The 27,822-nt window shown below is 43.7% G+C and overlaps 1 protein-coding gene across 2 annotated transcripts; it reads left to right on the top strand.

Annotated features, from left to right (window-relative positions):
* Positions 1-16: 16 nt before the first annotated feature.
* On the top strand, positions 17-26,870 carry slc9a1a (solute carrier family 9 member A1a). 2 transcript variants are annotated; one of them, XM_030102405.1, is made up of 13 exons: positions 17-1,107; positions 11,351-11,823; positions 12,557-12,807; positions 14,092-14,309; positions 15,659-15,861; positions 17,858-17,947; positions 20,343-20,413; positions 20,672-20,848; positions 21,140-21,266; positions 21,581-21,682; positions 22,970-23,051; positions 23,348-23,404; positions 23,857-26,870. In XM_030102405.1, the coding sequence occupies exons 1-13, from the start codon at positions 816-818 to the stop codon at positions 24,144-24,146; spliced, it is 2,433 nt and encodes an 810-aa protein (XP_029958265.1). In that variant the 5' UTR covers positions 17-815; the 3' UTR covers positions 24,147-26,870. The 2 variants fall into 2 exon arrangements, with proteins under 2 accessions (XP_029958265.1, XP_029958267.1); XM_030102407.1 differs by lacking the exon at positions 23,348-23,404.
* The last annotated feature ends 952 nt before the right edge of the window (positions 26,871-27,822 follow it).

The following is a 27,822-nucleotide window of genomic DNA, read 5'->3' as shown; positions in this document are numbered from 1 at the left end:
TCCTCCTCTCTCTACCTCCACCTCTCATCCAACGAGCCTCCGTGAAAGGGTGTGTGCGTCCTGAAGGTTGTGGAGCCTATAACAGCGCCGCAGCCCGGAGGAGACGCCACTGAGCCGGAGACTCCGGGACAGACCTCCTCAGCCGGGGCGGAGCCCACCATCCTCCCTCAGATCTCAGCCCACCTCCCCTCTCCTCCCGCCCTCCAGCCCCACCACCACCCAAGGTCTTGTCCTCCCGGGCGCGCGGCTGCGATGCCGCAGAGACGGACATTCACGTGAAGAAAAAAAGTTGAAGCCTCCCCTCTGGCGCGCGGCAGAATGCACCGTGTGGCGTCTGTTCAAGGTCAGCCCCGGAGCCCCGCCGCCGCCTCGCGGACCAGTTTCTCGGACAGGAGGAGCCGGAGCGGCGCGGAGGGGATGCCGCCGTTTCTCACTCGCCTCCAGCATCAACAATGACAGCTTCCCCCTCCAGAGGAGGACACCGCCGGCCACTGACACGGGAGAGGCGCCGCTGCGAGGCTGCTTCAGCCTGACTGAGCTCTCCTGGCGTTTCCTGCTTCCCTCCCCTGGCGGCCTGTGTGGGCGTGCGGCTCACCTGGACGCGGACTCGCGCTGCTCGGGCTCGGTGTCTCGGTGACCGCTCGGTTCTGCCCGAATTAGCCGAACTCACCGCTGAAAGTCGGGATGTTCCTCTGAAGAGACGAAAACCAGAAGCGACGGCAAAACGTTGCGAAGTTGCCTTCAAGCCAACTTCCTTGAACTTGTTTTGTTTATAAATTGGACTTTATTTTATTTCTTTCTCCCTACACGTCGCCATGGCTTCGAGGAGCGGCTGTCACGGCCCGGCCGGGTTCGCCCGGAGCCTCCCGGAGCGGGGGCTGCTCCTGCTCGTGGTGCTGGTGCTCCTGGAGGGCTCCGTGCTTCCCCTCGGAGCCGCCAGCTCTCCGGATACCAGCCATCGGGAAAAGCCCGACGGACACAGCGTGGCGGCCGAGCCGCATAACATCACTAAAAAGCCTTTCCCCGTGCTGAGCATCGACTACACGCACATCCAGACCCCCTTCGAGATCTCCTTGTGGGTGCTCCTGGCCTCTTTGATGAAACTAGGTGAGTGTCATGTGGGCGCTGTTACGTGTGCTGCTGTGTTCAGGATCCCTGAGTTCAGGAAACGCCGTGTGGCCCTGGTTACAGGTGCTTTCTGTGCAGGTAAAGCAGCCAGCTGCTCCAATATACTATTACCCCAGTGTGGTCGGTTTATTACACAGCTTTGGGAGGTAAAATTACAAAGGTTGAGGCTGACTGCAGTACACCTGGTGAACAGATAATACTAGACATATAAGAGCAAACTTGCATTCATCAGCACAAAAAGCACTTATTGATTGATCACTGCTTTAAACCTATCACCTTTCAGTTGTTAAATGGCTGTCACGCTGCTTGTGGTATTCTGGAAACCGGGAGAAACTGGAAGTGGCATGCTGATATAACAAGTTTGTCCTGAACAGCTGAAATCAGCCAGTGAGAGGGTTCTTCAGGATTGCTGGTCAGCCAGATTACTCATCAGTCCTGTCAGCCTCATGCGGAGAGGACGGAGCTATACCTACTCCATGTGTAGTGGTGACTAAGCAGCTTAGAGAAACTGACTGGGTGTTGTACAGCAGCTATTTGGCAAGTTTTCAACACAAGGGGACCTCCACTTCTGCTGCTGTGAGGCTACACCTCTCAGTGGTTTCCTGTTTCAAAACTGTACAGTTAATTTGATGTGATCCAATTCACAGTTTTCTGTAGCTCTCAACAGTGGGGCACACTCACTGACCCCAGATAAGCACTCTTCTTGCCTCTCTTGCTTCTCAAGAGTTGTTTCCTGACTCAGTTGCTCCTCCCCTCTCCACTCATTGGTTTGTTTTTGTCTGTCTTCTCTCTTCCCGTACACCACCCTGTCTTTACCCTCAATTATCAGTCCCTAGCGATTTCTTAAACACTGCATTGTCCTCAGCTTTTTTTTTTTTTTCCTTCAAGAGCCATCAGCTTGCCATTTGCCTGCCACATCACGGGAGGCTGACAGAGCAGCAGCGTGTCGCTAGAGTAAATACTGCCTCTGTGTCTGGGCGACAAGCCCAGTGTCTCAGGGGAGAGGACAGGCAGGGAGAGACCACCTGGCTCTGGCAGCTCACTTGTAGGACATGGCTCAAGGACACTGAGTGAATTTGTGCGATTGGCATATGGAGAGAGAATAAGCTTCAGGAATGATGGAAGTATGAAGCAGACGAGATGAAAGACTGAATGAGTGTGTGTGTTGACAGCAGCAGCAGACGGTGGTGATCTTAAGCCTTTGATTATCCTGGATGACTGAAACTGGGCACTGGAGAATCTGTTGTGTCTGCTCAGCCTTGAACATGCCTTTGCTTCATGTTCTTTGAATATAAATGTATTGCAGGTCTAAAAGTGCTAACGCAGTCCATTTATCTCTTAAGTTATCCCGTCTGTGCATGCTTCCCTGCTCTCATTTATCAAACTGCTTTTCATGACTTCACATTTACTCAGTGCAACATCAGTAAAACCCTTTGGTTATAATTTCATCAAGATCTTGCTATACCATATTCAGTAAAAAAATGTAAAAAATCTTACTTTGTGAGACCTTTTGAAATTGATATTTTAAGCCAAGCTACAAAAAATATACAATTCTTTACAACTCTATGTCTCATTGGCTATAATGACTACAAGAATTGTGGTATAGAGTCTTCTGAAAGCATTCAAGGGTCAATTGATTACAATCAATAAGAAGAAAAAGGTTATCTTAATAGCCTTGTTCAACATTCAGCCTGTGAAAGTAATATGTAACGTATTGACAACACGACATAAATGAGAACACGCCTGTAAACTCCAGGAGGGAGCACCAACTGTACTGGGTCGTAATTTCATTAAACATTCAACAGGCTTTGAACTTTCAAATTAGCTTCAGGTGAGATTAGATATGATAAGGTTGGCCAGTAGTAGATAAATGGGCAGTATGCCCCACCTTCTGCTAATTACCTTGGCGACTGTGACGCCGCTTGATTCTGTACTTCCAGCAAAGGTCCCTGTATCATGTCTGACAAGTCCAGTCAGTCTCAACTACCATTTATTATTCACAACTCGCCAAACAATTTGAAGAGAGAAGGTGTGTGTTACTTCAGTGTGACAGTCTGTGAAAGCTGCACACAATTACATGTGGAGTCGTGGTTATCTGAGTATAGGTTTTTGTCACAGTGGGAGCTGCGCTGCAACCTGAACCCTGATTCTTTTGTGCAGAGTGATGAGGGAGCTTCATCTGCATAGACTTTCAGAATGGTGCTCGTTGGAATCAGTTTGCTTTCATATTTGGTTTTATTTGGGAGAGTTTTTGTGCAATGTGTTTCTTGTGAACCAAAAAATCTTTACAACATGCTGATAAATGGCACATTGTTGTTCCATCTCCATTATGCAGCTTGCAGTGAATGAATACAGCCACTTCCTGTAGTGCTTTATTATTGATAATAAGTTGGAGAATGTTTTGGAAGTGCAAGTAAACGATTTAGATTGGATTTATTCATGCCGAGGAGGAGAAATTGTTCTTGGTGAACTTGTGAAAGCCTGAAATGAATCTTCCTGTTTGATATTGTCACTTGAGTATGTTTCTTTAATATATCAAAACATGTTTAAACAGCATCTGTCATTTGAAGAACATAGGAGTATACACTGACCTCTTCCTTGATCCAGGGACATATAAGGTGTTTTTAGATCACTTGAAGTTTCTGTATTTGTCAGAACTTTGGAGGCCCCTCAGTGTGTTTACACCAGATGAAACCAGGGGCTTTCTCATTTCCTAGAAATGCAATAAAAAGAACCATTATGGTCCCCGCTCCAGAACGGCTACTTTGATGTTTGATGGAGGACACAATGACAGTGTGGGTTTGGTTAAACAATGAGTGGAGCAGGAACAGACGACACATTCAGATGTAAACATTCACAAAAGGGCGTTCCTGACTGTAAAAATTCACACAAATTAGATTTGGAACTTTCATTTGGGGAACTGCAAGATGGTGAATATTTTTGTGTTTTGAGATTTGCTAAATATTGTGATTTTTAAATCTGCTCTACAACTGGTGACTTGATTTCTAACTTGCCTCTTCAAATCTTGATAAGGTCTCAGTCAGGAATGCTGAGGTTGTTTAAGCGCCTTTATTTGCTCTGTCAAAAGTTCCCTAAAAGACCAACCCAAACTGTAAAGATTGCATTATCTATAGTCAACAGCAGATAATAAGTTACTCATACTGATAATGGGAAACTTTATCAGCGTGGCGGGATTCATTCACATACTCATTCTGTAAAAAATGGGTTTGTAGTTTCATTTGTTTTCTAGTTCTTTCAATTATTAACATTTACATTTACGGCAGTCTGAAGGAATAAACCAGATATAAGCTTCAATGAGTTCATATAGGAAGAGTGTCTTGTGACTGAAGACATCCGATCCTCGATGTAGAGATTTAATGGATGTGTTTGTTGTTGACCATTTAGAAATATAAACACAACAGTCTACTTATCTGTGAACCCTGTGTAATAAAGATTCCCTGTATATCTTAAGGAACTTGGCAAAACTTCAGTCAGTTCCTTGCAGACTGTACTCTCTTATCTTTATTGTTTTATTTCAGTGAAGTGGGGAAGACCTCTCATTCTTTTCTTCAGAAAATGCTGACGTATATAAATGTGTTTGCTGAACATTTCACAAGACTATACAACGTCTGGTCACTTTTGAGGACTTGCAGACAAACAGTCCTTGCAGCAGCAAGTTGCTATTGATCTGTTGGACTGTCATCACTCTGTGCACCTCAGAGAGCAAAAACCAATAGTCCTTTCCCGTGGTACGCCCCAAGAGCGCTTCAGTAATTGACCTAATGCAGGAGAAAGAAATGACTGTTGTAGTACATTCTCAATTGTTTGAGGAATAACATTGATGTATTCCTCAAACGTGAACTCTTTGAGTCACCACACATTAGGTTTGCGCTTTATCTTTCGTTGCAGTACTCCAATTTATTCCTAAACCCAGACTGTCAGCTCTTTCTCTATCCGTCCTTTTTCTATACCACTTCATCCGCCTTAGTGTCGCAGACCGCTGCTTCCAATCATGAGGAAAGACAGATTACACCCTGGACAGGTTGAAATGGAGAGATTGACACACACACACACACACACACACACACACACACACACACACACACACACACACACACACACACACACACACACTCCAATTCACACCTCTTGTTGTCTTAAAGTACGCAGTTAAACTTAAATATATGTTTTTGAAAATTGAGAGAGAATGAGCACAAAGGACAAAAATACAATAACTCCACATGCCTCTAACTGGATTTTGACTTGATTTTCTCTTGGAATCAAACAAGCGTGTTCGTCACTACACGGCTGTGAACCCTCAACCCCCCACTATTTCTCTTTGTTTGAAATGCAAAATATCTGATAACTTGAGGGCATGTGTAGGATATTGCTTATGAAAGACATTTGATCCTGTAACTGAACTCAAAAATTACGTTATAGCAGAATGCATCATCGTGAATCACAGCAGGAATCAGGCGGAGCTGCCACCATGTTAATATCCTTGCTGTTTCCACAGCTCAGAAAATAGCTTGATGAGGAATCACAGGCATGAAGCCATTGTGTGTTTTTCAGATATGACGCCAGAGATCAATCACAGGGCCCTGACAAACAGTTTCAGTCAACACTGGCCTTGCCCAAGCAACATGAGTAGCACAATCATCTGCATCCTGCAATGAAACAATGGCTCGTAATAACTTTGGTCATGCCAAGTGTTGTTGTCAGGGACAAGGCTGAAATCTGTCTAATATGAGTGGTTGTTAACGTTCCTGTAAATGCTGAAGTGGAATGGAGTTGGAAAGTGAGCCGAGCAGTCCAACATGGCAGTTTGAAGACAAGAAATCAAATGAATGTGACATCAGTCACGATCTTGAACAAAAGAGGCTCTTTAAATGTATTTTTCTCCTTTGTGCTTGCTTAATCCAGCCAGCTCGGGTGCCAGTCGTGGACAATTAGTCACCTGGCAACAAGACACATTTCCTGGTGTTGTAAAATGATAATGTGAAGTAAGTCCCAGGCTGTGCTAACACTGGGTACACATGCTGAACAGAAAGAGCTGTTACCCTTTGCCATTGCTTTCAACAACCTTGCTATATACAGGCTCCCAGGAGGGAGTGTGGCAAGGGCACAGTGGCAACTTTTGACGTGCAGCCATGACAAACCCCCCCCCTTCATATTGAAGTCTTGACCGCAATGCAGTTGTGTACGCTGAGCTATTTGAGGCCCACTTCCCTCTGTTTCGCTATCTTATCTCCCTTGTTAAGGCTCTTCACTTGATGAGTGCCAAAGGCTGTGATTGAAGTCATGCAGGACAGATTGAAGAATGTGCCAATTGTCAGCACTTATCCTCGGTTGAACACTTCACTGTTTCTCCAACCGTGCCTCTGTCCAAACGTTGAGAATTTTCACATTCAGGGCCGCTCATGCTGGAATCTCTTTATGTCGGCTCCTGGTCTGCCGCTGTGCTCAGTGTTCGCTTGTCCCCGTTGGTCGCCCATGAATGATAATGGGTCATTTACAGTTTAATTCCTTAGAGTATTGAGTCGTGCCTCCTCGAGGCACTGGCAGTAATACATTAACCCCACCAGACATGATGACACAGCCCCACCTTTGATTGAAGGCCTTTCTGTTAATGATTTCTGTGGTTATTGGAGAAATGTTTTGCTGAGATTTTTTTTTCCTTTTTCTGAACTTTAGACGTCATTGTCTCAAACTTCAACAAGTATCCAAATATATGTTCCGTCTTTCATCCATACATCTCGTCTTTGTCCAGAGCAGGGTTGTTTAGCTTAGTGGTGATGATGACCTAGAGGTTAGATTACGTTCTTGCTGCTTGAAATCCCACTTCCTACAAGTTAGTGCTTGAGCAAAGCCCTTAACCCTCACACCACCCCTGAAAGGTAGGGGAGGTTCGTTCAGAATATGATAGGTTTCATGCACTTTCTTAAGGGATCAATACAGCATTTTAAATCTTGGGGTTGAAATCCATCTCGGCTAACATTAAGCAGCTACTCTGGCCCAGGAATTAAAGGGGAATACCCACACCGACCAATTTGGATGAATCGGTCAGACATGCTTGTCTTAAACTGCTTGTTGCCGTGGGAAAACTCATGCAAACACAAGGAGAACATGCAAACGTTACACAGAAAAGGCACCTGCCAACTTTCAAACAGTTGCTTCCTTGTTATGCTGATTGTGAAACGATCTTCCCTCCTTTCAAGTTCCAAATGTCAGCTGTTGTCTGTTTTAGCTGAATCAAACAGAGTCTGCACACATAGTTGTAAAATAATTTAAACCTGTCTCTAAATGTGATCTATTTGAATGTGATACATTGTTATGATTTTTTTTTTTTTTAATTGGCTGGGTAGGGATTTGTACAAACAGCATCGTATTATAACTCAGTAGAGTGTTTTGTTGAAATTCTGGTATGTTGGAAAAAAAAAATCTTCTTGTGGTTTTTAAATATTCTCCGTTTATTGCCTAAAAGATTGTTTTGTTCCAGTTATAGATTTTAATTTCGAATAATTGTCACTCAGAGGAATGTTTTACGCAAGAGATCATGGGACCGTTTGTTCCCTTGTAAACCACTGGCTTGGTTTCCCATGATACCCTGTGGATTCCATTATGTTTGTTTTGTTTCAGTGGAGCTTAAAATGACCGCCTGCAATCAATCTTTCCTTATCTGACTGTTATACTTCTATAGCTGGAATATTTGAATTTGTGATTTCCTTTTTCAAAATTACCGGGAAAAAAAGCATCTTAGTGAAATTGCATGTTTGAAATATGAACACTATATCACTTAACCGTCCAAACACACGCTGCAGACTGTTGATTATTCTGATTATATGCATCATTGGACGGAGCCTTTTTGGAGTTTCTTTAGACAAAGACCCTGCGTAACAGATGTTTATTTTTCCCCATCAGCTTTAAAGCCGGATGCTGGAGGTTTGCCATATATTAGATGGAAACGCTACGCGCCAGTCCCCGTAATGTTTGGTTCTAAGAGGTAAATTTTGTGCTTGGCTGGACTTGCTGGCAGACAGTGTCTTCTTGAATAGCACAACATCTCACTGCTTTCTTCAGCTTGCTGTAGGCGTTGGAATTGTTAATATTGCTGGCCATTGTTTAAACATGCTTGTGAGAAGAGCCATTAGATAACGGATGAATATGAACTTTCACAGTAGTTGGCAGAATTTTTATGTGAAACATTGTCTCAGGGATCATTTCTCTGTTGCTTTCACAGCACTCTGTAAGTCTCACCAATAGTAAGCTTGCATGAAGGCGTGCTGCCCCCTTTTAATTTCCCACAAAACCAATATCTCTGTGATGCCGATGTCTCTTTTAACACATTTAAACAGCTTGTTAAAGGCAGAACGGTGTTGATTGGAGTTGGGATGTTGTGACCATTACAGCGCTAATTTATAATGCTAATTTATATTCATTTTGGAAAACCCCAATGAATGGCTATGTGCTTTCTCCTGAAGCCTTTGGCTCGTCTCACAGCTAGCTGAGGAATGTGCATCCCGCTCTCCACACATGCCTTCAGGGGACCTCACACAAGATATCTGTTTGTGTTCAAGCAGTTATCACTGAATACCTTTGTTAGCCCACCTGGGTCCGGTGGATTGGAGTAGCTGCTTGTTCTCTAATGAACCTCTCCACTGACTTGCATTGCCAGGAAACAAAATCTCAGTGGAGCATTTAAAATAAGGCATCTCTTACAAACTTTCCTCAGAGCTCCAAACCTACAGCTGCACAGCTGTGGAGCCCACAGGCATACGCTTGTTGAGCCTGTGTTCTGAAACACTTACAGTGTTGTCTTTAAGCTGTCAAAGCCCTCAGCACCACGGCCACAGACGTCCTGTGTGAACCAAAGCAAATCAGGGATGCTGCAAAGCCACGTGACACTGAAATGATCATTTTATTCATGATAGATGCACCTAAACATCATGCTTGAATTATGATTGATCTGTTTACTTTTGGGCTTTAAGTCATGAACTTGTAGAGCAATTTTAAAGCGATTGCATAACATCTGTGATGCACAGTGACTGAGCATTATCGTCTCTACCATCCGCCTTGTGTAAATGAAAGCGAATTCATGCAGACTGGCCCTGTTCACTTTGCTTACCCCTCACTCTTCATTCAGGAAAGAGCTTGCACACCCTGTGGTTACTTTGCAAGGTGCAGCTGCTGTCGCTACACCCTTCATTCTCATCTCAAAGAGCTTCTGCTCCTGAGACTTGGTGTTAATTAGCAGTTTAACACATTGCCTTTCCTGCATGTATTTTGGAAAGTCTTGCAGCACCTCTGGGAAAAATTCTTCGTGCCAGTGTTGCCCGAGGAAGCATCCTAGCGTGGGTGGACTTTATGTTTCCATGTAATAGCTGCAGGCGAGGGTGGATGGTAACGCGCATCTTGTTGACGCGGATCAATCCGCACATTAATTTTTCTGTCGCTGTTTGTTAATCTAAAGACACCTTGAGTTTAAATGCATTTATGATTTGAATCAAGTGGCGTTTCACGTTCAGGGAATTTTATTTGCATATAATTATTGAAATAGCAAATTGTGTGAATGTCTAAAGCGTTATTAAACTGGTATGATTATTTCTAAATATATTATATAGTTTGACTCTGTTTTTAATGGCATCCAGTGTCCTGTTATCCAACCCGATGAGATTGTTCTGTATGCATGCAGCATTACCTGCTTCATATTTCAACGCGTGTGTTGTGTGGCAGTGCATCGCTGGGTAATTTAGTGCCTGCCTCATGTCCTCATGCTGCGATAGAGTACAGTAAATATAGCCAGTGAAAGACTTCACACTATGGGATCTATGCTGGACTCTCTTTGAACGCTTAACCCCCCGTGTTTACTTTTTTCCTAAAGCTGCAGTTGTCCTGAGCCTTCAGTGAAAAGTAGAGACCATTCCAGGGCTTTTACAGTGAAAGATTTGATGGTTTGTCAGACAATAGTGGAGTCTAAATGCCTGTGGAGAGATGGAGAAGTCTGGCTGCGGAGGTGGTTGTGCTGTGAGCCGTTCAGCCTAAAGCAGCGTAGCAACTGTAAAAGGTTATATCAATTATGAATTGAACTGTTTCAAAAGTGAATTACCCCATAAACAAACAACCAAACAAAAAAGAATTAGAAATATGTCTTCTTCTTTTTCAGTCTTCTTTAAGTGGTGCTGCTTACTTTTATTTTCAAATGCATTTAAGCTCTGGGACTGACCATGTGTGATCTGTGACAATAAATGTTTTGCATGCTATTTTCATTTTTTCCTCCAAGAAATCCCCACAGTGTCAGCTTTAGCAGCTATGCAGGAATCACTTGTTGCGTTCTTACCTAACTGACAGCTCGACATGAGGAAGTATGTGATTTTTTTTTTTTTTAACAGGTTGTAAATAAATTGAATGAATGAAAACAGGCGTGCCTCAGCATGTCGGCACAGGCTGCAAACCAGAAGCACTTCTTTTAGCATTTCTAGCCACCCTGAGTAGCCTGCAGGCAGTGGCACTTCCTTTTACCGATGAACTGTACACAGTGAATTTAAAAAACAAAAACAGATTTTTGTTTTGTTTTTTTTTTTTTGTCTGGTTGTTGTACCTCAGAAGAGTTGCATGTCACACGTGATTTCCCCTGGAATGTAGCGTTGGCAAACGTTCAGAATGCTGCCGTTTCTGAAGTAAGAAGGAGGAGGTCATGCAGGTCACTTCAAGGTTGCAATTTATGTTTGTTCCCCTAAAGCTGTATTTTTCTACTCATATCTACTTACAGTTTACACATAGACCGACTGCTGTTGTGTTCTGGATGCTTTGTGTAGATGACCTGCAACCTAATACAATGCCGAGATGCTCCCGATGAGGACAAACAGTCTTATTGTTGTTGTTATGCTCATGTTTTATTGATTGTTCAGTCGCTTGTGTCGACAGCTGAGACATTCATTGAATAGACTGCCAGTCAACGCATGGACTGTTGTAATAATGAACTACTTTTCCTGATATAATAGCCTGCCTGCTCGAAAAAGAAGCGCAATAAATGATTAACTTGTGAATGCAAAGTCAAAACCTGTCTTGAGTGCACAGCAGCTGGCAGGCTTGTCTCGTTATTCAGGCATTTTTCCATGGTACAAACACTCGCGCACACAATTGGTTTCCAGTGAATCCCTCCCTTTTTCTTGCTTATCTTCTAAATGTTGTTGCTTCCTGTTTTGTGTTTTTTTTTCCCCAGGCTTCCATCTGATTCCTCGTCTCTCCGGCATCGTGCCAGAGAGCTGCCTGCTGATTGTGGTGGGCCTGCTGGTCGGTGGGCTCATCAGACTCGCTGGAGAGAAGGTCCCACCGGTGCTGGACTCCAGGCTGTTCTTCCTCTGCCTGCTGCCCCCCATCATCCTCGATGCCGGCTACTTCCTGCCCATCCGCCCCTTCATGGAGAACATGGGGACGATCCTGATGTTCGCCGTCGTGGGGACTCTGTGGAACGCCTTCTTCGTCGGGGGCTTGCTGTACGCGGTGTGTCAGATCCAGCCGGACAACCCGTCGATACTCCACCAGCTGGAGCTTCTGCCCTGCCTGCTGTTTGGCTCCATCATCTCGGCCGTGGACCCCGTCGCTGTGCTCGCCGTGTTCGAGGAGATCCACATTAATGAGCTGCTGCACATCCTGGTGTTTGGTGAATCACTGCTCAATGATGCTGTGACTGTGGTGAGTGACCAAATGTAGAAATGACACATTTTTATTTAAACCATCATAATCAAGCCAAATAAAAAAGCTGCAAAAAACAGAAAAATGACAAAATATTTGTCAGGTAATTAATTACTCCTCACTGTGGAATCAAAACTTATGCATCTTTCCACATGCATGGATGTTAAGACGTCAAGAACAAGAAGATTGGGGTTTTTTTCCTAATTTGTAGGGTGAAAAGTAACGACTACATAAGGTCCTTAAACAAAGCAGATCTGCCTCCTCTCACAGCATAGACCACACTTCTAAAACCAGCTGCAGACCCAGGTCTATCTTTGGACCTGTCCAACAATCCAGCCTTGAAACGTCAGTGGGACGTTTGCATCTACACGAAAGGTTTCCCTTCAACTCTCTAATCTCGCAGATTAAAGAGAAACAATGACCAGACTGACTGAGACCACTGCAGTGATACAATATAATAAATGCTGCTATGCTGCGGTGTTTCTTTGATATTTTCACAGAGTGACATGAAGTACAATCTGTGAACACTTTGTTGGTCCTGGAGAGTTTTTTTTGGCACACATTTGGATGCAGGCTTTTGCAAAAGCTTCAGATAGCTTCAGATTTATCCAGTTTTATTTGATTTTCGTTGCCTCTTGTTGCTATGGGTTTTTAAAATTTTAATGCTTGTTGTGACTGGCACTCTCTGTTTTAGCGACGCACTCCCATCGTTGTGTTTTCCTGTCCGTTGCAGGTGCTGTACCACCTCTTCGAGGAGTTTGCCGGAGCTGGCACGGTGACGGTGCTGGACGGGTTCCTGGGAGTCATCTCCTTCCTCGTGGTTTCGCTGGGTGGCGTTCTAGTGGGAGCTATCTATGGCATCTTGGCTGCCTTCACCTCCCGCTTCACCTCCCACACGCGTGTCATCGAGCCCCTGTTTGTCTTCGTGTACAGCTACATGGCCTACCTGTCAGCCGAGATGTTCCACCTCTCTGGCATCATGGCGTGAGTTTCCTCACTGTGTTCAGAATGGTGAAGTGTGCTGAGCACTCCATTGCAAAAACTGTTAAAACTTTACCTGCTGTTAAAATTTTTGTTACTTAAATTATGTTTCTTGCACCTACCATTAAATGTGAACTGAACTAAACCTGTTTGTATTTACCAGTAAAGGCAGAATGCTGATATTATAGTAGTCATCATGTCGATATTTCAGTCTGTCATCAGGAACAGTCACAACTTCCTTGTCTGTACTATATTTTGTGGAATTGTTGAAACCATGTAATTGATTCCTTGACCGTGCTTTCTAGGTTTTCTTCTCGTTCTGTCTGGTGCTTTGCTGCTGTGTGCAGATTCAGTGATTAGAAATAAGTAGTGAGACTAGCATGTCTGCTTCCTGGTATCTGTTCTGCTTATTTGTTGAACGACGCCCTCCTGATGCAGCATTTTTTTTTTTAACAAATGGCTTTTCCCTCTGTGCCATGTGTCATCCACAAGCTGCGAGGAAACTCTTTGGCGTCATACATCTGTGCAGATTACGCTCCATATAAACCTGCACTGTAATGAATTCGTCTGATTTAAACCGAGCTCAGATTTATTGACATATCAACATTTCCTGCAGTGCCATTTCATCAACTCTTCCACTACGTAGCAATCTATTTTCAGTTTAAGGCTGGGGGTGTTATTGATGCTGCTGCTGACAGGAGAAGCTGATATACTATGTCTCTACCCAGTGTCACGGCCGGCGGATGTGTAGCTCCAAGGACAATCACTTCTGATGCCTGCTGCCGTTGCATTTCACAATAAAACATGGATTTTTTTTTTTCTTTTATAAATATAATTTGTTTGTGAAAGAGCAGCTTTCTGGGGTGCATTTCTTCAGTCCTGCTATAATAGCTTTAAAGCCAGACTGATATTGACAATGAGGATGACTGGCTGAATGTTAAGCAGCTGCTGCAGCTTATGCGACCTCCGCATTCTTTGACGTTGAGACATTTGCACGGCCAAAATGAAAGAGAGAAGTGGTTACTAGACAGATGTTTTGTCACAAACTACAATAGCCAGGACTGCATCTGACTTAAAATATAACACGCATGTCTCTTTGCTTTATTTTAGTAATATATTCAACAATGTTTGGATTTGATGAGACAGGGAATTTAGAAACGTGCATTGTTTTGTTTTGTTTTTTTTTTCCCAAGAAGGCTTCCTGTAATTCACATATCTCCCCTTCATCCTCTTATTTCACTATCTTTCATCTGAGCCAACTTTTCTGTTTATTTCTTTTTTTTCCAGGCTAATAGCATGCGGAGCTGTGATGCGACCCTACGTGGAAGCTAACATATCCCACAAGTCCCACACCACCATCAAGTACTTCCTGAAAATGTGGAGCAGCGTCAGCGAGACGCTGATCTTCATCTTTCTGGGCGTCGCCACGGTGGACGGCCCTCACTCCTGGAACTGGACCTTCGTCTCTGTCACGGTCATTCTGTGTCTGGTTGCACGGGTAATAGGTCAGCGCCACCACACTCGCTTTTTACACCTTCTTTAAAGAGAGCCATGTTCAGATTGAATTCATTCAAAATCCTTTCAATTATGTGTTTGGCTTTTTTTTTCTAGATCTCTTTTAAGCTATTTTAATCTCAGCATCGGAGTGTATTTCAAGGACAATTGCAATATCCGTTTGCACCGCTCTATAGGCATCAAAAGGCAGCGTCCTCATGAGTGAACTGAGAAGTGTTGCGATCATGTTTCATCACACAGCCGTTGGTGCGTGAAGGCAGGAATCGCTGAGGGTTTCCTCATTTTCAGGATGTCAGAAGTCCTTCTGCTGATGATTTGTCATACCCGTGCTTGTGTTTTTGTACGACTGATTGAAAAAGAGAGAAAGCAGTGTTCTGTCATGGAGTTATAGATTGTCATCATTTTAAAGGTTTAGCATGGAGGAGTGAATCCCTGTGCACAGAAATCAGTCAATAATTGCTCACACCTTACTGCAGAATATACAATACTACATCTTCTAATGATAAAACAGCCAAAATTGCTCTTATCTACTGTATTAAGAGGGATATTTTGTCAATGTTTAGGCACTTTTTGTGCACAGGGTTGAATTTTGACCTTGACTGTTGGAGAACTGGGTTTGAACTGTGGTTGCATAAGAGAAGGGCGTTCAGCGTAGAAACCAGCCCCTTGCACAGTGCACGGCAGCTGAATGTGCTCTCGCTTTAAGTTTTTTGACCGCTTTCCAAAGCAAACTTAGTATTAAATACCTCTTCTACCCTCCAAGCAGCACTTGCTTTAACAAGCCATATTACAAATTCAAATTGAGAATGATGGACTGTTAAAGTACCCAAATCAGACAGTGGAATGAAAAGAGTCAGTTGAACGAACAAAGAGTCATGCATCTACAGCTTTTACCAACAATATTGTGAAAAATGCCACTCAGTCACAAATACCGTACTTTGTGTAAAACAAATCACGTGTGGCTGCGAGACACGATGCATTTCACCAGCTGTTCTCAATACTGGGAATTATCAGGCAGTGTTCAGTACTTTTTTATTGACACACACCCTCATATCTGGCATGTTAAGACAAAGACTGACTGCATGTGAAACAGTTTATAGTATACTACTGGAGATCTTCACTGTCAGCCACATGAGATCATTGGATTTCTAGAATGCAACTAACCTAAAAGACTTTAAATGCTTCATTGTCTTAAAGAAATCATAATAAGAGTCACCTCAGACTGTTTTCAGAATGTGCATTACTCAAGTCCCTACTGCTCTTAAAAGCGACCTAAATGTAAAAGACTGATGTTTTGACTCTGATCTTGTTTACTGATGCCACATGTTGGATTTTGCAGGCGTGGTGGGTCTGACCTACATCATCAACAAGTTCCGCATCGTTAAGCTGACCACCAAGGATCAGTTCATTGTGGCCTACGGCGGCCTGCGAGGAGCCATCGCCTTCTCCCTTTGCTACCTGCTGGACAAGGACCACTTTCCATTGAGGGAGCTGTTCCTTACTGCCATCATCACTGTTATCTTCTTCACTGTCTTTGTTCAGGTACGTTTATTCGGTCAAGGCCACTAAATGTGGTCTCAACTCACCTTTTGTTTGGACTTGATCCAGATGAGGGTTACTAGAAACTGCTTGGATGTGCGATCATGCCAATATCTTTGATCGTGATTTGAAATCGGCACTGTGATGTTGTGATAGACATTGTCACAGTTGTGCAACCACAGACTGGAATAATGTGACTGGAAAAGAAATTTCACTACTAATACTGTTTGAATCAATATTTTCTCTCACAGCTTGATCTAGTCTGGTTGAGACATAATGAGCTCGCAGTTAGCGATGCAGAAAATTGATCATTAAATGATTGTCTGTTTCAGGAGAGAAGAGTTTGTCTCACATCAGTTGTCCTGTCTCAAGTAGTCTGCTTCTTCTCTTTTGTGTGAAACAAGAGTTTCTCACTTTTGTATTATCAAGCAGAAAAACAGGTTTAACAGTGTTCCAGCAAACAGATGCAGCGACTGTAGTTATTTTGTTCATGTTGAGCGCCGAGCCCAACGCCGCTCAGCCGTGTCGGATAAATCCGTCTCCAGGTGCCGGCGTAGGAAGATACTGGGAAGCGAGGCGGACCCAGAACAACGGCGACTGCTAAAATAAAACACAGGAAAGAAGTTCTGTCAGCTCAGAGGCAAGATTAGAAACATATTTTATTCATGGCGATGGATTGAGCTCTCGCTCTGGCACTCTGATGCAATGACTGATGCAGACCAGGCAGTGCCGACCAGAGGCCATTGATTTGGAGGTAAAAATAAAAGTTTGTATGAGCGAAAGGGAGATCGACTAGTTTCTAATTTGGGAGTTGCTAGGTTGGGGAAAATCTTATCTTGACACATTGTCAGTTTTAGTTGTTAATAGATAGAAATAACTCAAAATAAAATAGAAGTATCATATCTTTAGAAAAAGCATAAAATAAATGCAGAGTCATTTAGGCACAGACTTGTAAGGTTAGAATGACAAAGGACAGTTTAAAAGTATTACACCTTATACGACTTGAGAAGCATGTTACCTCATACCTTCATTGTTTGGAATAAGCCGAGATGATAGATTCACAGTAGGGGTTATTAGTCAGGAGAGCAGGAATCTTCCGTCAGACACTTCATGTTACAGTTAACCAGATGGTCAGCTTAATGTCAGCAAGAAGCACAAAGATACTGTCAAGACACACACACACACACACACACACACACACACACACACACACACACACACACACACACACACACAACCTTTTTTGTCATGCTGTTGCGATCTCACCATGATGTTGCATTATGTTGGAAGTTTTCATTCGTGGACACACACACACTGGTTTTGCTCATTTGCGGTCACTAACCAGTTACCACATCAGTATGACTTTACTTAAAATGCAACAGAGTTCACATTAACACACAAGAAGAGGTTGTATTCACTGTATTTGCGTAAATCATCAGGTGATTTGAGAAACTCAGTGATTGATGACGGGGATCTTCAGCCTTTCTTAAAAGAAGTCAGGAGGCTACGAGGAAAACTATTCAGGAACTTTCTTATACAATGTTCAAGTGTGTAATGCTCAATTTTTAGAATTGAGCCACAATTGAGTTTTTTTTGTTGATGTTGAAAAGATCAGTTATCCGTATGAACATCACTTATAATGTTACACTTTAGATGTTGTTAAATGAAACAAAATGACAAAACAAGACGACAAAACAAGACCCAACAATGTGAGTTTTAAAGCTGGATCCCAATAATCAGTAAAGGGCTACATGTTGTAGAAGACATGTAAGATATCATATTACTGAGTTACCAATTGGTTTCAGTAAACAGGACATGTGCAAATGACCTGGAGAACACTGGTTCACGTGTACATGACCCACAAAGGAGTCATGAAAAACACTTTGAGATAAGAGTTTCAAATCAGGAGCTCAAAGTTGGTCATAAGATCCTGTTGGGAACAAAGGTCAGGAGGTGTTTCCACAGAATGATGTCAGGTTGTTCTTCTCCCCCCCTGCAGGGCATGACCATCAAACCTTTAGTGGAGCTGCTGGCAGTAAAGAAGAAACAGGAGGCCAAACGCTCAATAAATGAGGAGATCCACACCCAGGTAACCGCCTTTTAACCTCCACTGTGCATAACCTTCACCACATTTGAAGGGCTGTCTTTAGCTTGACAAATAAAACACCCATAAACTTTAAGGATCTTCTGGAAAAATCAATGTAATACAAAATACTAATGAATGAGCACCTTCCCCTTTTACCAAAATTCTTTAAGCTGTCATGCTTTCCATTGACTTAGTCACTATTACCACTAATGTCTGACGGTTTCCTGGATTAATGAATCTAAAACATTACACACATAATGGATATTGTGTAATTAGTCTTGGGCTGGTGTTGCTCTGCCTTTTAAATGGGGCTTCATTTTATTTTTAAAAAATGTATTTCACATCCTCTTACGCAAGCTACTTTTTCAAAACCTGATCATTGCTTCCACCTGCTGTTTGGACAGCGTTACTTCATCTCAGTGCAGCACAGCAGTGGTGCAACGCTGGATGTAGACACTTCTGTGAAGAACAGTGTGTTCCTGCATTACTTAAAAACACTGTCTTCACTCCAATGATTAATGCAGTGTGTGTACGTTGCATGTGTTGTGTCTGCTTTAAGGAAGCACACACACACACACAAAAACACACAAATGCATTAGCACACTCAGGTTTTGGAACTGAAATCCATAAGTAATAGTGGTGTCTTACAATTCCTGAGAGTTTTAAAGTAACTGTTAAAATGGACGTGAATACTCATGGCTTTTACTCACGCACTCGTGTGCACACAGCGGACACACACACACACACACACTCACACACACAGAGCCCTCTCTGGGACTTGGCAGTGAGTGAGTCACCGGCGCTGTAGGCTAAAACAGCAGACTGTCCTAATGGCTTTCTGCGCTGTGAAGCCGCAGTGAGCAGATTCACCAGAGCTGCTGGAGAAGAATCAAACTGGGCAAATATGTGGTCATGAACCCGAATGCAGCACGACCCAGGCTTCTGGCTTTTCTCCTGAAAGACGTTTCATGGCATAGTAGTTTTAGCTCTTACAGAAAAGTTGCAGAAGTTTCACAGCATCTTTACTGTTATTTAATGTTCTTGTTAAAATAAAAAAGTCATTGTCAAGTGTTTTTATAATTCTGATACATAAATCTCACAATATTAATCACATGTGTTCACCAGTATAGTTTTGGGATTTGTTAATATTTGTGCAATTGCAAAGAAAGGCTGTACAATGATGTTGACGACAGTCTTCAGATTGCTGTTTTGTCATTGTCTGCATGTGCATCTTCACCTCTGCTGATCCGTTCTTCCTGCTAATCTGCCATGTTTCAGTCATTTCAAAAAGCACACACGCTCTCCAGATGTCAGGTTTCTTCAGTTTTGTTAAGGACTCAAGGGTGTAAAAATAAATTGTCAGGCCTCTGAAGCACTGGCACTCAACAGAGTACTCAACTTGCACTCAACAAATATGTCAGACAAGTATACAAAAACCTGGGAAAGAAGAAGCTGCGCTTTAAAAAGGAAGCCTTGAAATAATAGCAAAGTAGATCAGTGTGGAGGATTTTATGTTCTTTTTCTCTCGTTATGCTCTCATACTTCTCCTGTATAAAAACTTTGCGTCGGGACACCGCTGTGACTGTTTCACCCCCGCAGTTTGAGGTTATCTTTATATAAATCAGTCAATCTTGACAGAGCAGAAGTGGATTCCGCGGCTCTGCTTAACGACCCGTTTCCATGGCAACGCCGGCTGTCAGACTGTCATCTTACAGGCTTAGTCAGAGCACCCGGGCGATCCGCGGACCGGCTGCAGCCCGAACAACAAACGCACGGGCGCTTTACCGCGGTTCTCCAGGCAGGCCCGGCGCCACCGTTAATAAAGCCAGTCCAGTCAATCACCTGCCTGCTGCTGGCTTCCTCTGCCGGACGCGGCTGGAAAGCTGCTCGCCTGTTGTTGTTGATAATGATGTTGGCAGGCTTACGTGGGAGAGTGTTGCATCAGTGCGTCTGCAAATTTCTCTTCACATTCAAGTCGCATCGAAAAGAAAGATCAGATCTGGGAGCAGCAGGAGGAGATCCACCAAACGACGTGGGATTTGTTGTCGTGAGGAGCAGAGGTTTCAAACTGTGAGAGGACGGGTCCCCATCTCGGAGCTACCTGAAAAATAATGCAAAAAATAAAAAAAGGCATCTTTCAGTTTTGAAAGCCGCTGAAGTGCACAACAGAGTGTGAATGAGATTACCGGGAAATGACACGGCATTTCAGGAGCCGTACCGCGGACCGTGAGGAGTCCTGTTTGCTCTTTCATTCAGTTTGCACCTTGCTGACTGAGCCTGTTTTAGAGTAAATAAGAAACACTTCCCAGAGGGAGGCCTGGGGAGATTTGAGTCCAGAGAGTGTGTGTGTGTGTGTTTTTCATCCCCTTCAACAGCTTCTCTTCTTTCTAATCCCCAGTTCCTGGACCACTTGTTGACTGGGATTGAAGATATCTGTGGGCACTATGGACACCACCACTGGAAGGACAAGTATGGATTTCAGTGGAAATCACTCATATCTGGTCGAACACACTCTCCAGTGTTCATCACCTTATCCCAAATGACATTCATTATATTGATATTTTCAAATAACAACCGAACAGATATTTTGCAGATATTTAATTTAAAAAAAAAAAAAAAAAAGCTTTCACTGTTCCAATATAACACTTCTCTCCGGCTGCTCTCGCTACATAATCTTTTTGTCTCCAGTGTCTGTTTTCATCTCTGACTTTACTCTCCTCCTCTCAGGCTGAACCGCTTCAACAAGAAGTATGTGAAGAAGTGCCTGATTGCCGGCGAGCGCTCCAAGGAGCCACAGCTCATTGCCTTCTACCACAAGATGGAGATGAAACAGGCCATTGAGCTGGTGGAGAGCGGGGGAGGAGTCAAGCTTCCGTCTGCGATGCCATCCACGGTTTCCATGCAGTGAGTGTTGAGCGGCTTCATTAGCTGCCAGCTGTACTGTCTCTTTTACAGTTTATTTTCCTGCTGGTTCAGATTTTTTGCATTTTTCCTCAGTTGAAGTCAGTGAATTCTACATTTGGAGCTCATCAAATATATTTTCATACGTCAATGTACTCGACGCAGCTAAGACATCGTCAGTGATCCATTGCCAAATTCAGCCTGATTTCTAGATCATCATCATTCTTTGTTGAATATGGAGTCATCTGTTGCAAAATACAAAATCCTTGTTTGATATTCTTGTGCATTTTTCAGGAATATTCAGCCCAAGAAGCCTCCTCCTGCCAAGCCCGTCGAGAGAGCACTCCCTCAGCTGCCCAAAGGCCGAGAAGAGGAGATCAGGAAAATCCTCCGGAGTAACCTTCAGAGGACACGACAGAGGGTAACACTGAATACCTGACTTCTCTAAGATTATCACCAAATTATATTGCAGCCCAGCATTAGTATTGATTCTCACTTACGGTCCAAATTACCTGTGAGCTATTACCCTGTAATGCATTGATTGTTTTGAGGAAAGAATAGAATCAGTGGGGCTACTTTAACTAACAGTGACTTTAAGGACACAGAAAAGCAATTTTCATTGATTTATACTGGTCATGAATAATGTTACCATGGTGATGATGGCCTTAACAAATGTGCAGTGACGTGACTGTAGCAATCCAGCCTCTTTTTATAGAGTCTTTCTTTATTTTGCAGCTGCGCTCCTACAACAGACACACTCTGGTGGCCGATCCTTATGAGGATGGATTCAGCGACTTACTTCTCAAGAAGCAGAGGATGATTGAGCTGGAGAAGAAGGTAAACAACACCTCTTAAATCAGCAGTCACCTCCTTAATCAGGCCAGCTGGTACAATCTTTACAGAACACATCGGGTCTTTTGTACCATTTTCTCACCGAGGCTGATCTGTTGATGTAGACGATTTGTGAAACGAGTCTGCGACGCGTTAGCATCCGAGAGGTTTCGTCTTAACAGCCGACCCGGGTTCAGCGCACAGGAGGCGGTCTGCGCTCCCCCCCCACCCTCCTTACTCTGTTGTACCAGTGTCACCACGTTGGTGACACCGTCACCAAGGCAACAACACAGCGAGCTAAACAAAGGTCATGTTACGACCCCTGTGACCGGCCGACACGTCTCGTCCCTGCAGATCCCGAACAGTTCGGCTCGGTTTTCAACGCAGGCCGCTCACCGTTTGTCGGCAGATGCTCCGCATAGCCGTGATGCCTTGGCAGCTTCCTTAAGCTGGGTTGGCATTCACCACGTTATTGATCACCAGCCAACCTGCCGGCAAATCTGGAGGTGAACGGTTTGGCTGGCCGTGCTCCCAGCGCCAATAAAACACTTTCTCAGGAGCCGCTCACCCACCACAATGTTGTTCTGATCCACAGGCTGCCGGGTCAGTGTGGCAGTAAAAGAAGCGTGATATGTAAAATTTGAGTTTTGTTTTGTAACATCACCTTGTACACTTCTTGCTTTTAGAAACCTAAAAGTTATGTCACAGTCAAAAAAAAGGAGAAAAAAAAAAAGAATAAAAGACTGAAGCAGCCTTTCATAAATCCTGAGGCACAAATTAGAAACAGTAACTTTTCCCACAGGGCCAGCAGCAGTTGTACAATCAGATAAAACTATGATTTGTGTTGTAATTAGAATCCACCCTCAGTCTTCTAAATTAAATTTCTCAACACAAAACGGGAGCTGATTTATTTGCACAGTGGACGGACCCCAGCGCCATCTTTTATTCCAGCAGGTTAAAGCACAATGAAATCAGACTCCGCTTTAGGCGGAATCGAATGTGTTGGAGGCCACTTTAGACTTGAGAGGATTTGTGCAGTCGGAAGAAGCAACACACAGTTTTAATGAAGTTTCTCCTCAGCGTTGATTAACAGGGACCTGCTGATGTGGCGGTGCCGCTTGGTCGCCGAGTTTCCCACATGAATAAAAGAGGAAGACTGTCTTTTTTTATGGCATCTCTGGGCTGTTCAAGCTTTTTTTCTTGAATAATTATGAATCCTCACGGAAAGTACATTATGCCGTTGTGATTCCAACAAGTCCAACTTTTTGCTTTTTGTGTTTCTTTCTCTTTTAGATAAAAGAGATGAATAACTACCTGACAGTGCCTGCTGCTCCCCCTGATTCGCCCACCATGTGTCGAGCCAGACTGGCCTCAGGTGAGCACTTCCATCTTCGCCGGAGCCAGACGAGGCACTCAGTCGGCAGCACGGGTTTACTGTCGGGTATCGCCTGAAGTAAAAGGAGAGAAGTCAGAATGTCACTAATGGGAACCAGAAGCCGCAGACATTACGCTCTGTGAGGTTCACCAGGCAGCATTTCCACAATACCCGCAGAAACACTGCTGCTGCTCGCAGCCGCAGCAACATATCTAGACTGATATATTTCCCCGCTGATGGAAATATTGTTTGCATGAACCAGCCGGCATGTAAACCAGTTTGTGGTTTCATTTTAGGAAAAGGTACTGATTTCAAACCTGCTCAGCAGCAAAAAGGAAGCAAAATCTCTTCAGGTATGTCACTGAGTGTAGCGACCGTTCATCGTAATTTGCGACGACCTAACAGCAGTCCTAACACGCATGCTCCAATGACCCTGCTTGTAAACATTCATTAATTATCCATCACTAATGAAGGGAATGTCATTCTGAGACTGACAGGGCCGCGCTCAGAAGGACTGAAGTTCTTCAGCAGAGTTGAGCATGTTCCGTCCCGTGACGTTCCGTTTCTGTTCAGTCAAAAAGTACAGCGGTTCCAGCATGCATTGTACCATGAATCATCGTGACCTCCTTTGCCCTGTTTGTTCTGTCCTGTGGAAAACCAGGAAAGGTCCTGAAGCCTGCCAGTGTTCAGTTTGGAGTCACTTTGTCATTTGTGGTTCACATTTTCCTCCCTTCATACGTCGACGACGCGAGGATGGATTCGGCCCTGCGACTTTCCCGAAGCACTAACCTTGTCTCGTCTGTAGACCCTCAGGCCTACAGCGTGAAGCCGGCGGCAGACAACGTACCGACCATCCAGGTGGACCTGGCCTCTCCTCAGTCTCCGGACTCCGTCAACCTCCTGGATGAGTTCCGGCGGGCCGAGCAGGAGGACCAGGGCCTGGTGATGGTGCCGCCGCCGCCATCGGCGCCCGGCAGACCCGGCGGCAAGCCGGGCGGCGCCGATGACGCCCGGGATCAGCAGAAGCTAATGCGGTGTCTGAGCGACCCCGGCCCCAGCGCGGACGAGGAAGAGGACGAGCCCTTCCTGCCCTGAGAGGGCGGAGCGGGTGTCGAGGAGTCGGGCTGCTTTCCCACCTTCACTCGCTACAGCGGAACGGGCTGCCTCACCGCTCACAAACCCAACAAGCCAAAACTGCAAATGCTGTATGAACCAGGAGCTAAAAGCTGAAGGAGATTATCCGAAACAGAGGAAAAAAAAAAAAGAGCCATCACCGTGTTGTTGTCATTGCTCTTTATTTTTTCAGACAGGAGTGAAACAGCAACTGCTGGAACTGACTTTACAGTCGGAAAGTCTGAGACATTCAGCAAAGAACTATGCATTACCAAAGGTTTGGACTGTTTTAGTGTTAGGAGATGTGATATTTACGTTGTCTTACCGTTTAATTTTCTCTTTTTAATGACAGCATGGTTGATTTTCTCATTTGTTTCAACAACTTCACATATCCAGCCAACAAAACGAGCCACTTCAGTCCCGTTTATCCTTTCAAACACTCAAGTCTGATTGTCCGGTTTGTCACTTGAAAGTGCTGGATACCCAAACACTTAGATTGTAGCTAATTTAAGATATTCTTGCCTTATTTGATGTCAAACTTTTTCACTTGTGTCTTATTTTAAATCAACATATATTGACATTTCTTGAGGGCAGGAAAGTCGGTTTGGTCTGAGTTTGCTCTGGTGTTTGTGGAATATAGATTAAAAGATAAATTTATTTTATCTTCCATGTAGAAGAATCACAACTGGCTGAGGATGGAGGGATGTGGACCTCGAGAAAAAAAGATGTTACAACTCAGAAACTGAATGTCTGGGGAGTTTATCATGAGCCGTGACGTCGCGCGGATGTGTCCCGCCTCCATCCCAGTTAATTCACACGTCTTTTATCACCTTTCTCTGTAAATATGAGGAAAACCACCCTTTAAAGTTGATAAAGACGACCCTGTTGATTTTTAAGTATTCAACAAGTGCCCCTCAGCAGACACATTGAAACCACTGACATTCTGACTGGATTTTAAAAAATCACAAGATTCAGTCTTTTACGTGCTTATTTGTGTTGTTCTGTTCATAAGAGGCAGTTCTTCCTTCAGTTACTGTCGAGGGACTGGCAGCGAAGGTCAGCTGGTACAGGAACACCTGGATCTTTACCTGAAATCAAACACTGTAGGCATGACTGGGCAAAAAAAACAAGAAACAAAAAAATATATATATAATTCTATGCAACTTAAATGTGTAAAATATGTAGAATAATTCTAATATCCAGTATTTATGAATACCCTTTGGAAGACTTAATCATCAAGACATGCAGAATGCAACACTGACGCAAATCACAGCTAAACTCGCGGCTAGAATCGAACCAGGGCATTAAGGCGAACCGTACCGCAGCAAAATCACCTGAAAACTCAGTCAAATACTGAACTGGAGCTGTACAGCGTGTATGATAGCCACCGAAGATTATGTTGCATGTCTTTTGTACACAGCTACGCAGTGAACTGGTATATAGATGATTGAAATGGTCGATGTGTTGATGTAAGAACTTCATCTTTCTTCTTTTTTTTTTTTTCTCTCATTTGATCATGAAGAACACCCACCACCGTGTCGCAGGTGCTCAGTCAACAACCGCTCAGTTTTAAACCCACAAGCATTTTCTGTCTGAGAACAAAAAAAACAAAAACAGAAGGCGACCTGCCTCTGGAGAGCGGAGTTAGTCTTTGAAACCGAGTCTGACGGAGTGAGTCACTGTTCCAGTTTTCTGGCTGTTTTCTAGGTGTTAGTGACGGCCGGATCCTTCCTGATCCTCTTAGCGCTCGGAGGACTCGCCTTACAGCTGAGGGGAAAGCGCAGAACAAGTTCCCGACAGACCGGAGTCTTTCCTCCGCTCTTCTTCTCTTAGGCGTCTGTAAATGATTTGCTGTGGCTGCGAAGGTTCCGTGCACACGTTCATGTTAACCGGTGTGCACGACACGTTATACTTTGATACAGAGATTTGAAAAGAAATTCTGAAAATGTAAACGAATATGGCAACTGATGAAAGGATGATTCCTTCATCAGGTTGCCTTTAATTGGGTTAAAGGAATGTTTTAAAGCAGCGATGATCAAACCTTTTTGCAACCCAGAAAAGGATGAGCACATCAGAAAATGAACGAATGAATGAACTTTACAAATAAAACTTCATTCTGTCTTTGCAGCCGGGCACCAAATGATCCACGGATCTGTACCAGTCCACGCCACGTTTTAAAGTGTAGTTCTTACCGCCACTGTGGGGCGCCAGAGAGCTTCAGCAGCAGGAAAAACCTCAATCAAGAGGAAGTCTTACCTGTATGATGTTTCCTTCTTCCCTTTAAAACAAATAATTGGAGAGTAAAACTAGCATTTATTCAATCAAAACACACATTTTCAGAACAGAATTTATTCCCCACAGCTCTGCTGTTTGAACAATCTCCCAGGATTCCTTTATAATTTGCACACTCCTGAACCTGCAAATGTTTGTACCCTTTAACACTCTGCTGCAGGAGATGTCGGGACGTTTGCAGCAGTCAATGCACGTGTGATTTATTTCTGCCTGTGAAATGTTCCACTCTGTGAATGAGCGGCTCTCAGAGCGTGTGTGTGTTCCCGACTCAAGAGTCTGAGTATATTTTTATGTCGGAACGATAACAGGAGTGAATGTGTTCAGGTAAAGGGAAGCCAAAAGGTTTGTTTTGTCCTTAAATTAACTGTTGCCATTTCTCTGATTATTTCACATTATTCCAAAGAGTTCTGAAAGAAAAAAAAAAGATATTTTCATATGTTTATTTTTCATACCAAAAGCATCTTTAGGGCAAACATTGTCACACTTTGGAGGGTAATGTTTGGTGCAGAAAACCTTAATCTGAAGCCATACAGCCTATAGAAGAACTTATTTAATTGTATTCATATATGATATGGAATGTCATATATAAACACATGTTCCTTTTTTCTTTTTACTTTTTCTTTGTTCCTGCTCGACGCACAAATCAAACCAAAATTGTAAGCGTGAACTCCTCCACACTGGATGATTTTCTGCAGGATGCGTCTGGATTTTGTCGACCATGTTCCCTCACCAGCATTCACTTCAGCTTCTCTGTGCTTTACTTCAAATGCTTGATTGTAAAAATGTTTTCTCTTTCTTTTTTTTTTTCCGTCAACTTTATGGGACATTTAAAGCCCTTTCGTTTCATTCTCAAGTATTGTATTTATACCTTGTGTGCGATACAGAGGGGGTTTTTCTCATTTGTTCACCTGTGGCGGCGCTCCAGAAGCTGCCGCACATAAAACAGTCCAGACAACAGGCTGAATTTACTGCGACGCACCAGTTCAGCGTCCAAACTTTATGTTCCAGTTCGGCTCTGTTGAAGCAGAATAAAGTGAGGGCGTCTGTTACAGTCTGGGTTTATCTGGACTGCGTCAGTGCAGGTACTGCACTCTGGACGGAAGTGAATGGATTGTAATGGTCTCACAGGGGGGGCTGGGGGAGACAAGTGTAATTTGATTACAACATAATTTGTACTGTGTGGACCAAAATATGCAAAAACACTAGTGTTCAACACTGAGACATGAGGAGACATTTCACTGAGAGTTATGAGGTGCAGTAATCAATCTGACACACACACATCAGCAAAGCGATCCTGCAGCGTCGTCAGTCGGCCATCCACCAAAGACTGTTTAGTTCTTTGTTTAACGTGCGCCGACTCTCGCCG

The sequence above is a fragment of the Salarias fasciatus genome, chromosome 11 (assembly GCF_902148845.1).
Source record: "Salarias fasciatus chromosome 11, fSalaFa1.1, whole genome shotgun sequence".
Classification (NCBI taxonomy): domain Eukaryota; kingdom Metazoa; phylum Chordata; class Actinopteri; order Blenniiformes; family Blenniidae; genus Salarias; species Salarias fasciatus.
Note: the sequence above shows the minus strand (reverse complement) of the source record. Positions and strands in the feature narration are given on the sequence as shown.